The 11068-nt window shown below is 46.3% G+C and overlaps 4 protein-coding genes across 4 annotated transcripts; 2 read left to right on the forward strand and 2 right to left on the reverse strand.

Annotated features, from left to right (window-relative positions):
• Positions 1–99: 99 nt before the first annotated feature.
• Positions 100–678, forward strand: LACBIDRAFT_328885 (uncharacterized protein; the record flags this gene model as incomplete). Its single annotated transcript, XM_001882821.1, has 1 exon — positions 100–678. One exon carries the CDS (start codon positions 100–102, stop codon positions 676–678), a length of 579 nt encoding a protein of 192 aa, XP_001882856.1.
• A 176-nt stretch (positions 679–854) lies between these two features.
• LACBIDRAFT_300208 (uncharacterized protein) lies at positions 855–1774 on the reverse strand (the record flags this gene model as incomplete). The annotated part of the gene is made up of 4 exons (XM_001882946.1): positions 855–863; positions 936–1327; positions 1377–1590; positions 1643–1774. 4 exons carry the CDS (start codon positions 1772–1774, stop codon positions 855–857), a joined length of 747 nt encoding a protein of 248 aa, XP_001882981.1.
• Positions 1775–2722: 948 nt separating this feature from the next.
• On the reverse strand, positions 2723–3821 carry LACBIDRAFT_300210 (uncharacterized protein; the record flags this gene model as incomplete). The annotated part of the gene is made up of 3 exons (XM_001882947.1): positions 2723–2882; positions 2934–3315; positions 3374–3821. The coding sequence occupies 3 exons, from the start codon at positions 3819–3821 to the stop codon at positions 2723–2725; spliced, it is 990 nt and encodes a 329-aa protein (XP_001882982.1).
• A 758-nt stretch (positions 3822–4579) lies between these two features.
• LACBIDRAFT_328887 (uncharacterized protein) lies at positions 4580–8295 on the forward strand (the record flags this gene model as incomplete). The annotated part of the gene is made up of 10 exons (XM_001882822.1): positions 4580–4607; positions 5406–5462; positions 5625–5687; positions 5846–5902; positions 6365–6931; positions 7236–7297; positions 7368–7387; positions 7684–7725; positions 7775–8221; positions 8247–8295. 10 exons carry the CDS (start codon positions 4580–4582, stop codon positions 8293–8295), a joined length of 1392 nt encoding a protein of 463 aa, XP_001882857.1.
• Positions 8296–11068: the final 2773 nt, after the last annotated feature.

Raw genomic sequence — 11068 nt, forward strand, 5'->3', positions numbered from 1 at the left:
AACGAGCGCCGTAACCCACGAAAACACCCAACGCCCACGACAACAACGCCCCCGGACACAAAACGACACCCGACGGGCACAAAACGACGCCCACCGCCCATGTACACCGCCAGCGCCCACGAAAACCATACCCCGCCCACGAAAACATCCCACCACCCACCGAAAAACACGAGCACCCACCGAAAAACACGCGCCGCCCACCGAAAAACACGCACCGCCCACACGACATACGACGGCACCACGCCGCCTACCAAAACCACCACGTCCACACCAACGCCACCCACGACGACGCCCCCAACGGCAACCAGCGCCCACGACGACGGCGACGACAACGTCACGAATAACGCAACAACGCGGACACACGACGAAAACGCGAACACGCGACGAGGAGGCGACAACGAAATGCGACACAACGATGGGATGCCAACGCGGGACGACGATGGCCGAGGTCCCAGCCACACTCCCTCTCCCCTCCACCATTCCCTCCCTCCCTGCCTCCTTCCCCCTTTCCTTGTCCCTCCCCCTTGCTCCACCATTCCTTCCCCCCTTTCCGCCCTCCCCCCTTTCCTCCCTCCCCCTTCCTTGTCCCTCCCCCTTCCTTCCTTCCCTCTTTCTTGTCCTTCCCCCCTTCCTCCCTCCCTTCCCTTGTTCTTCCCCCTTCCTTGTCCCTCCCAATAATAGAAATACACCCCCACCTTGTCCCTCCCCTACCCCCTCCCTTTAAGATAAACTATGTAATGTGTGTAGTAATACATTTCAAATACATCCCCACCTTGTCCCTCCTCTACCCCCTCCCTTTAAGATAAACTGTGTAGTGTGTGTAGTAATACATTTCAAATAAATTACAACTCAATCTATGACTTCTACATGTGAATTTTATAAGGAAATATGAGTGCCAAGTCATCAGGATAAGCTTGGAGTTGAAAAAAACTTACTCTGCTTGATTCCAGTCCTATTCCAGTGGAATTCCAGTGGAATGCTGTGGATTCCACTGGAATTCCTCTGGATTCCTCTGGAATTCCTCTGGAATTCCACTGGAATGACTCTATTCCTGCAGGATTCCCCTGGAATTCCACTGGAATGATCCCATTCCTGCAGGAATAGGTGGGGCACTGTAAAGTACTGATAAATATAGTGAGCACCACACCAAACTGTGGAAGATATACCCAATGTACTGATGGGGATTCCTCCTCGTCATCGGTTTCAATACACATCTCCACATAGCCTCTATCAAATTCTGCCTCAACGATCTCATGAGCCGTTTCAATCCATTCTTCCTCCCATCCAGCAGATCGGAAGTAAGTGAGTTTACGCTTGGGGTCGAGGACTGAGAAAAGAGTTAGATAGTGAGAACAGAATAAAAGAAGAGAACTTACCCATCGCAATCCAATAAACTTCGGAATGATCAGTCATGTTGTAATACTTATTTAATAACTGCTTTCCGATCAACATTGACGCTTGGATCGATGGCAAGTACTTCGCGTTGAGGGCACCAGATGCAAGGTGCTTATCAATGTAGTCCATGGCAGAGATAACCTTCGAAATATTTGGTGTTTGGCTGGAGAAGAAAAGTGTTGCTTGTTTGAAAATCTAGAGTAGACGTCAAAGAATGTCCGATGCGATGAGAATAGAAGTTACTCACATCCAGAATGCCTGCCAGCTGGCCAGCAATCTTCCACTCCTCTTCAGAAAGCTCATACGATCTCAGCTTCATCTCATGTATACTTGTCAAGCTATCCAAGGGCATACGATATGCGAGTGCAAACTGTAACATATCGAAGGTCGAGTTCCATCATGTAGCGACATCGCGTGGCATCATCCAAACAGAGAGAATTTTTTGTTTTGTGGATTTACATACCTCGGCGTGTTCTTCAAGGATAGATAACCATTCAGGACAGACGATGGTAGTTGAGTTCTTGATTGTGAAGGCAAGTTTATGCAACTATCCAACAAACATTGTAAGTCCAACTGTGTTAGGTTGAGTCTGAGTCTGAATGTACTTTCACCAACACCAATCATACTGGCTGCAAGCTCTCGTCAAGCACAGCTACCTCATCCGTCGACATCCCATCTCGAATGTCTGCCAGACCTTCACCATCATCATTTTCCTCTTCATCGCCGACCAGATCACTCGCCATTGCCACTTCCTTGCTCTCAATATCGCAAGCCAGGTCAGCAAGAGCCTGTGTAGCAGCATCGAGTGCCTCGCCTGCCCTAGCCTTTGGGAGGTCAAATTGCTTCATGACACTCTTGGCCACGAGGTTGAGAATATGGGTAAAGCAGCATGTACAGTTTGCCACGCCAGGAAAGTCATCTAAAAGTTTTACGAGTTCATCGATCATGACATCGTTTGGGGAGGCGTTGTCGCAGGTAATGCTGAGGACCTAAATAAAAGTGAGTAAACTAATTCAAAGTTGAAGAATATCATTGTATTGACCTTGTCCGCAATTCCGAAGTCATCGAGGATCTTTGCAAAGGCCGACGCAAGGTTCGAACCAGAGTGGGACTCGGCAACCTCAACAAGATCAAGCAGCATACACAACAGGACCCCATTCTGCTCAAGGTGGACAGTTACAGCAATATAAGCTTTGGAGTTTGGGGATGTCCAAGCATCTGTTCCAAAGCTTAGCTTCCCATCGTGTTCCTGGTTCAAAGTGAGTACAAATCTTCTGATATCAACAGTAACATATGAACTGACCTGAAGCATCTTAGTGATCCTCTTTCACACTCTAATGAAAACTTCTTTGACATCTCGGGAAACGGTTGAACGCGATGGTAAGTAATATTCAGGCCTCCCTGTTTTCATAAGGCAGCGAAAGCCATGGTCTTCAACTATACTGAAAGGGCGCATACTCTCCGCCACCCAACCAACGATCTCCGCACTGTCAAGTAATGTTCAGCATGAAGAGAGTAGAAGAGAGAAAGTTTCATACCGGGTTTCTGCCTTGGTGTGCTGGCGATGTGAGTACGTGATCTTCCCTTTCCCCTTCCGTTCAAAGGCAGCTGTAATTGAACCATCCTTGAGGTTTCCAAGGGTTGCGCAAGCAGAGCAAATGTCAACCTTCGCTTCCAAAGCACTATCTACGGTCTCAGCTCCCCAGCATCCAGTTGCATGGCACTTCAGGTTGCTTGTCAATTTTCGGTCCATCATGCCGAGATAGCACCGAACCATCCTCGCATTGGCCCCTTTGCACTTACAAACAGTCGCAGCGCAGCGGAATTCATGAGTGCGGCGGCCCTTGGCATCGTAGGTAATATCAGGGATGGGCTGGAAGAACGCGTAGACTGGTGAGGTCCACTCCTGAATCAGACACTCTGGAAAGAATGGTCACAGTGAGTCGAAGTTTTTGACAATGGCCAACAGGATACTTACCAAGTTCTGCCTCGTCAGTCTCTTCAACCTCCCCTTCCTCATCCTCTTTGTCTTCCTCGTCACTGGCATCAACGTCTTCCAAACCAGGCATCTCTTCATCATCAGAGCTACTACCCCACCCACCCGTCGCAACATCAGGCTCAACATCATCACTTCCATCAGCCACCTCAAGGATACAGGATGCATTTCGTGGTTGAAGACTAGTATTCCCAGTGAGGTCGTTGTCTTGGTCATCGTCGTCGGCATCGGCATCCTGAATGGAAGGTTGGTGTTGTTGGCATTCTGCAGCTATGGCCTCGAGCTTACGCCGTTTCACAGCAGCAACATCAACATTATTGGTAGAAGTAAGACTCGCAGCAAGGACACGTTTACGAGTGCCAGGAGGTCTAGGTTCAGGAATGGGTTTACTGTGAGTGGGTGCCATTTGTTGGATAAAACTTTCTAACATTGGGGCCGTACTTATAGTACTTATCTTCAGTGTCTCTCTTTTGGTTACCGACTATCTCAAAGAGGAGAGTTGAAGGGGGTGCATGCATGGGGCTCTGGTGGCGGAATTTTGGGTCAAGAACTTGTTGAAATACCTCCATAACTAGTGGAGTGCGAAGAAAACTGGGAGAGGGAGGAATGTTACTCAGTGTATTCAGCCATCTAGTCTCCTTCAGTAGCTCTGTGGTACTCCACCTCCATCTTTTTTCTAAATTGCAGTTACTGATACATCATGCCCGGCTGGGAGAAATTACTACTGTCTGCTACCCTGACCCTTCCAAAAAGCCACAGGTAACCCCACACCCGTGTCGAGGGTAAGGGTTTGGTGAGGGTTCAGAAACCTTGACCTCTACCCGTACCCCATGAACCCTTACCCGCAAACCCGTGCGGTGATACACATTGCATGGGGATGACCGTGAAAGTGCGAAACACGCAAACAAGGATCAAGCCCATCAGGAAAACCCTAAACACCTAAACACTCACACACACACACACACACACACTATCACAATCTCAGTGCACAAGTTCGAGGGCCTTTGGTATTAAGAAATACCACTTTTGTCTTCTTAGGTTTAAGTCTCAAGGGATTTCGTCTCAAAACGGGTTTTTATTATAAGGTGTGGTTTAGAATAGTTCAATAGAACAAAGTATGTCTTTCTGGGAACTTGGTCTCTTAAATGCAAAGTTCTTTGATCACAGTTTCTTTTATTAACACAAAACATGACTTCAATTGACTTTTATGACTCCTGTGAGTTTTTATTATGTGACTACACTCCAAAACTAAGGGTACAAGTACGCTGTCTCGTCTAAATGATACTGTGTTTTTAAAACCTCTTATTCAAAAGTCTCCAAGTAAGTTGACTCCCAAACATGCTGGCTTTGTTCACACTGTACTTTTCTGACCAGTGACCACGAAGAAATCTCCTTTAATTGATTACAACTGTCCACCTCCTAAGTTCCTACTTGGAGTGCAACTAGCTGGTCAACAGGGGGGCGATTGCTTGCCTTTTGACCTGCCAGCGCGCTCCTTATATACTCCAGGAACCCCTATCTATGTTTTACATGTGTTTTAATGCGGGATACTTTGGTCTGAATTACAAATATGAAATTTAATGAACGTGTGGTATATTTTGTAGTCTATCTCTGTGAACACTACAGATTTTGTAGTGTCGCGTCTTTCATTTTCAAACGCATCAGTGTTTGATGCGTACATGGAGTTAGCCGACATAGCTATTCTTAGCTTGGCATGATCTCGCGTGTTTCTTTCTATGGCCCGGTTTACCGATTTGACAGATGACATCACAAAATGATTAATGTTTCCTGATGCGTTGATGCGCATGCATACGTGTTTACCAATAGTCTTCGGCCTTCCGTCGTTTCCGAGTTTTTAATTAAAATGCCTTGTCTTGGCTCGTCTTTTCATTACAGAGGTCGGGAGACACTCCGAAGGTGTTTTCAAATGTCTTTCTTAATTGTCAGGGGGTTCTTATTATATTTCATATAATAGAATGTGTCTTTTTCTCATGTTTGTACTTGTGACGTTCAGACGCATCAGTCTTTGATGCATATGCGGGAACTGCCGTACATGACTTTCTGAATGGCCGTGAGCCACACTAAGTCTTCGTACGTTTACTACCTAGGTGTAGTTTAGTCTTTCAATGTTTCAGACATGCTGTTTAAGCGTCTATGTCGTCTATTCTGTATTTCTTGTATAAGCACGAGTTTTCACAATAAATCCATTATGTGTTTCTAAACCCTTTGGTAGTAATGCAATTCTTCTCCCTGCGTTGGGTGTTTACTCTAGAACCTCTTCGTGCTCTATTTCATGGTAGGTGAATCTTAGATAGGATCCAAGTATAATGTCACGACACGTACTGCTGCCAGTTCCAAAGCCTTGTCCTATTTTCAGATTCCACGCATTTGCATTTTTAGTCAACTGCGCCGGGTATGCACATTGACTCTTTGTATCATTGCAATTGTATGTAGTGTATTTATTAGAAATGACCTTTATCGGTAAAATCGTTAAAATTGAATTTTATACAGGTGAAATGGGAGCTCTTTACTCTCCCCCACCTATTCCTACCGGACTCCTACTGGATTCCCAGAATCCTACCGGACTGGACTAGGACTGGGACACATTTTATGTTGGCTGATCACCATACAAATTTTGTATCCTAGTCCTAGTGGAGTCCTAGTAAATTCCTACCAGACTGAACCCAAATCACCAGGAATTGTGGAATTCTACTGGATTTTTAAGGAATGAGTCCAGTAGGAGTCCAGTAGGAATTTCCGGGGACAGGGAGCCCAGTAGGACCAGCAGTTTGTCACTGTTGTTGTTATTATATAATATAATAAAAAAGCGCAACCTGACAGAATTGAACTCTCGACCTTATGGACATAGCGACAATACTATAGAGACGAGCACTTTACCAGTTACACTAGGAAGGCATTAGTATAGATCATTATTATATGCTCTATATACCAACGTACTGACCTCCTTCCTAGAAAGGACGTCGGCGAATTCCGCGAGTGGGAATTTTGCCCAAACCCAACAACACTCGACAACACCACCATCACCACCCTCTTGCTCACCCACCACGAACACGTCGCCCACCACGACCACAACGGACGATGACAACACGCGACCACGACAACAACGACGGCCACGACAGACGACGACAACAAACGACCACGGCACGCAACGACGACCCCACTCACGGACACGACAACCACCCACGAACCACGAGCGCCCGCCGACACGACAAACAAGAAAGACGAGGGACAGCGACCCGCTCCCACCCGCCAACGACGACCGTAACACCCACCACCACAAACGACGCCCGCCACCCACGAAAACGACAACCGCCGCCCACGAAAAACGCCCAGCGCCCATGAACGACAGCCGCCGCCCATGCAAACGACAAGCGCCACCCACGAAAAGCACCCAGCACACCCAAACGACATCTGCCGCCCACGAAAAACGCCTAGCGCCCACAAACAACATCCGCCGCCCATGCAAACGACGACCGCCGCCCACGAAAAACACCCAGCAAACCCAAACGACGACTCAGTGTATCTCTCCTCCCTGTCTCCTTCTCTCTGTTCCCCTCTCTCCCTCCCTCCCTCTCTCCCTCCCTCTCTCTCTCCCACCATCCTTCTCTCCCTCCCTCTCTTCCTCCCTCCCTCCCTCTCTTCCTCCCTCCCTCCCTCTCTTCCTCCCTCCCTCTCTTCCTCCCTCCCTTCCTCTCTTCCTTCCTCTCTTCCTCCCTCTCTTCCTCCCTCTCTTCCTCCCTCCCTCCCTCTCTTCCTCTCTCCACCTCTCTCACCCCCTCCCCCCTCCATCATTTCACTTCACTCACTTCCCCTCCTTCCATAGCTCTCTCCCTCCACCACTCCCTCCATCACTCCATCACTCCCTCCCCCTCCCTCATTACATTAGTAAAATATCTTTCTGTATTTAGTTGTCATTTCACAATACAACATTTGTTTAAATGTGAATTTTGAATAGAAATTTGAAGTTCTGACTTGGTAATACATTGAAGTTGATATTCCAGTGGGAATCCAGTAGGAATCCAGTAGGACTTCAATGTGTGGAGCATTTCATCTAATTTGTTTAAGTCCAGTTGGAGTCCAGTAGGAGTCCAGTAGGAGTCCAGTAGGAGTCCAGTAGGAGGGGGAATGGAGAAATATGTGAAAATGCCTTTTTGGAAATTTTGTCAAAATCCGGTAGGAATCCAGTAGGAATCCTACTGGAGTCCTGGAGTCCAGTAGGAATAGGTGGGGGAGTGATAAGTATTGTGAAATGGTTTCATCCGTATCAGCAGGTTTATGAACCCTTGCACAACACTACCGCTTATTGACATTGGGTGTGTTGCAGCTCATACAGCTGACATCCTTATATCTAATATATTTTAGAGTACCCCAACCTGCAGGAGCAGGAGAAGCAGTTTCCGACAAGGTTCTCGCAGCGTTGACATCAGCGCTAGCTGCGGATGCTCCAACAGCGCCGTTGTTCAACCCTGCGGCCATCAGCCTACATGATCTTGTAGTCCTGCAGAGCCTCAAGCACCCGGAATTGAATAAGGTTGCGAAATTTCACAACCAGAAGGCTGCGGGAACTAATGCAGCCATCATCAAATGTCTTCGTGCTCTGGCTATGTCTACTCTTGCTTCTGCTGCCCCCATCCCTCCTTCTCCCCCTCCTACTTCTGCTCTTACTGCCCCCATCCCTCCTTCTCCTTGTCAATCCCCAGTTTCAGCTTCCATCCCTGCTCCCCCTCACCCCACAGTGAACCCCTCCTTACATTATCCTTCTTATCATGCACCTACCTATCCTTCTTATTATTATGCACCTACCTATCAGTACGCGGTTTTTTGCAGTCTATAGACCAGTTTCGGTCTGCATCGGTTTTAACCGGTTTATGACCGGTCTTTAGGCCAATATTTTAAAATTATGAATCAGTAAATTTATTAACATCTCTAATAGCTTCAAAACGAGCCCAAGAACATTAAATCCATTAGGAATTGGTGCTTCTATAAAATAAGTCTGGTACATTTATTATTCCCAAAAGTAATTTACATTTTAATTCATATCTCTCTCGTTCTTTTACCAAATCGTACGTTCTTGGGTGCGTTTTAAAGGGTATTTAAGGGGCTACAAAAGGCCGGTTCACATTAACCGGTTTTTTTCCGGTCTTTACATTTCAAAAATAAAAGACTGTAACCGCAGGTCCGGTCTTTTGCGGTCTTGGTCCGGTCTGGTTACGATCTTTTTCCAGTCACGAGACCGGACTTCCAAACACTAGCGCGTCCACCCAGGCTTCTTCTTTGTGTACTTGCTGGCTCCACCGGCTCCCTGGCGTTAGTGTTTGAAAGTCCGGTTCAGTCCGGTTTTTTGATCCCCAGGGGCGTTAACCGTAACCGTAACCGGTCTGCCTTTTCCCCAGAAGTCAAAAGACCAGACTGGACCGCAAAAAGACCGCAGACCACGGTTTTTTGTGGTCTATAGACCAGTTTCGGTCTGCATCAGTTTTAACCGGTTTATGACCGGTCTTTAGGCCAATATTTTAAAATTATGAATCGGTAACTTTATTAACATCTTTAATAGCTTCAAAACGAGCCCAAGAACGTTAAATTCCGTTAGGAATTGGTGCTTCTATAAAATAAGTCTGGTACATCTATTATTCCCAAAAGTAATTTACATTTTAATTCATATCTCTCTCGTTTTTTCACCAAATCGTACATTCTTGGGTGCGTTTTAAAGGGTATTTAAGGGGCTACAAAAGACCGGTCCAAACCGGTTCACGTTAACCGGTTTTTTTGCGGTCTTTACATTTCAAAAATAAAAGACCGTAACCGCAGGTCCAGTCTTTTGCGGTCTTGGTCCGGTCTGGTTACGGTCTTTTTCCAGTCACGAGACCGGACTTCCAAACACTACCTGGCGTGCACAAACGAAGTAGTGGGTCTTGACCCATCGCTTGTTAGGCCTCTTGTTACACCATATCTCTTTTCTAACAAGCTCTATGTTCTTCCTTTCTTCCTCCACATGCACACACAAATGACTCCATTTCAGCCCATGAGTCCCACTGCAAGTCGTACCCATTCTCTCAATCATATTCGAAGGTCCTGATCAACTGATTGACAGGTGTGGAATGTGGTTCCTCAATGAAGGCAAGGCCTGGATCATAATTTGGAATATGGAAGGTCGTCATCGAATGCGGGAGAGGAATAACGCGCCCATGGCCCATCGTCAAAGTAAACACGTCAGCTGCATCAGAAATAGCATGCTCAGGAAAGATTGTCGAATTAAACGTGTCCAACATGTCGGAATTAGCTTGCCGGTGCAAGGATGTTGAACTGGTCGTGTCAGATCTGTCGGAATTAGCATGCTCGAGAGGGGGTGACATGTTTGAGGTAAATTTGAATGCAAAAACAGACATTTTGCGACTTTTTGAGGGGATGATGGCACTGAGAGTTGAAAATGTGGACATTTTATTGTTCTATTCTACTGTAGTTGAATGGTGGCCTCAGTGAGTTAAGCCAGGTCAACTTGAGGCATGTTCAAGGCATGTTTACGAACTGGAGAACCTGATTCAGTCTGGGGAGGGTGCAGCCAAACACAACCACCATAATTTCTAAAACGGGAACAATGGAGCATGGGGCTAAAAGTCAAAAGCTCCCAATGACATAAGTATATGTATATTTGATTGTTGGGCCCAATATAGCTGTCACATCAAAGCTAAGGGTTTATAGATTGGCCACATGGCTTAAATGGGGGTAATGTTGACTGTCAATAAATGATTGTATTAGGCTACAGTTGATTGTTGGGCCCAACATAGGTAAAGGTTAATGGTCAAGGTTGGGCCCAATGACACAATTATTAAGCTACAGTCGAAGGTTGGGCCCAACATCAGGTAATAGTTATTGGGACAGGTTGGGCCCAACAGCAAAATTCATATGATATGGCTTGTATGTTGGGCCCATGGATCAATATACACTATAGTTCCATAGGTTAGCCCAATGATTCTTTGGATTTTCAGGGTTGGGGCTTTGTTCTGTTACAACCGGCCCCATGGACCAGCTGTTTATCTGGACAGCTGCAGGCCAACCATTATCCATTACAGCTGTGGACCATCCGTCCCTTACATCCAGGGGCCATTCAGGCCCATGACAGTTCTGTTACCTGCTTTCGTTGTACCTGTGGATCGCCTGTTCCATTGCACCCCTGGTCTGAAAGTTGTTCTGTTATACCATTGGTGATACGGATGAAACCATCTCACCCGTATAAAATTCAATTTTAACGATTTTACCGATAAAAGGTCATCTCTAATAAATACACTACATACAATTGCAATGATACAAAGAGTCAATGTGCATACCCGGCGCAGTTGACTAAAAATGCAAATGCGTGGAATCTGAAAATAGGACAAGGCTTTGGAACTGGCAGCAGTACGCGTCGTGACATTATACTTGGATCCTATCTAAGATTCACCTACCATGAAATAGAGCACGAAGAGGTTCTAGAGTAAACACCCAACGCAGGGAGAAGAATTGCATTACTACCAAAGGGTTTAGAAACACATAATGGATTTATTGTGAAAACTCGTGCTTATACAAGAAATACAGAAAAGACGACATAGACGCTTAAACGGCATGTCTGAAACATGGAAAGACTAAACTACACCTAGGTAGTAAACGTATGAAGACTTA

The sequence above is a fragment of the Laccaria bicolor genome, genomic scaffold (assembly GCF_000143565.1).
Source record: "Laccaria bicolor S238N-H82 LACBIscaffold_18 genomic scaffold, whole genome shotgun sequence".
NCBI classification, from domain to species: Eukaryota; Fungi; Basidiomycota; class Agaricomycetes; order Agaricales; family Hydnangiaceae; genus Laccaria; species Laccaria bicolor.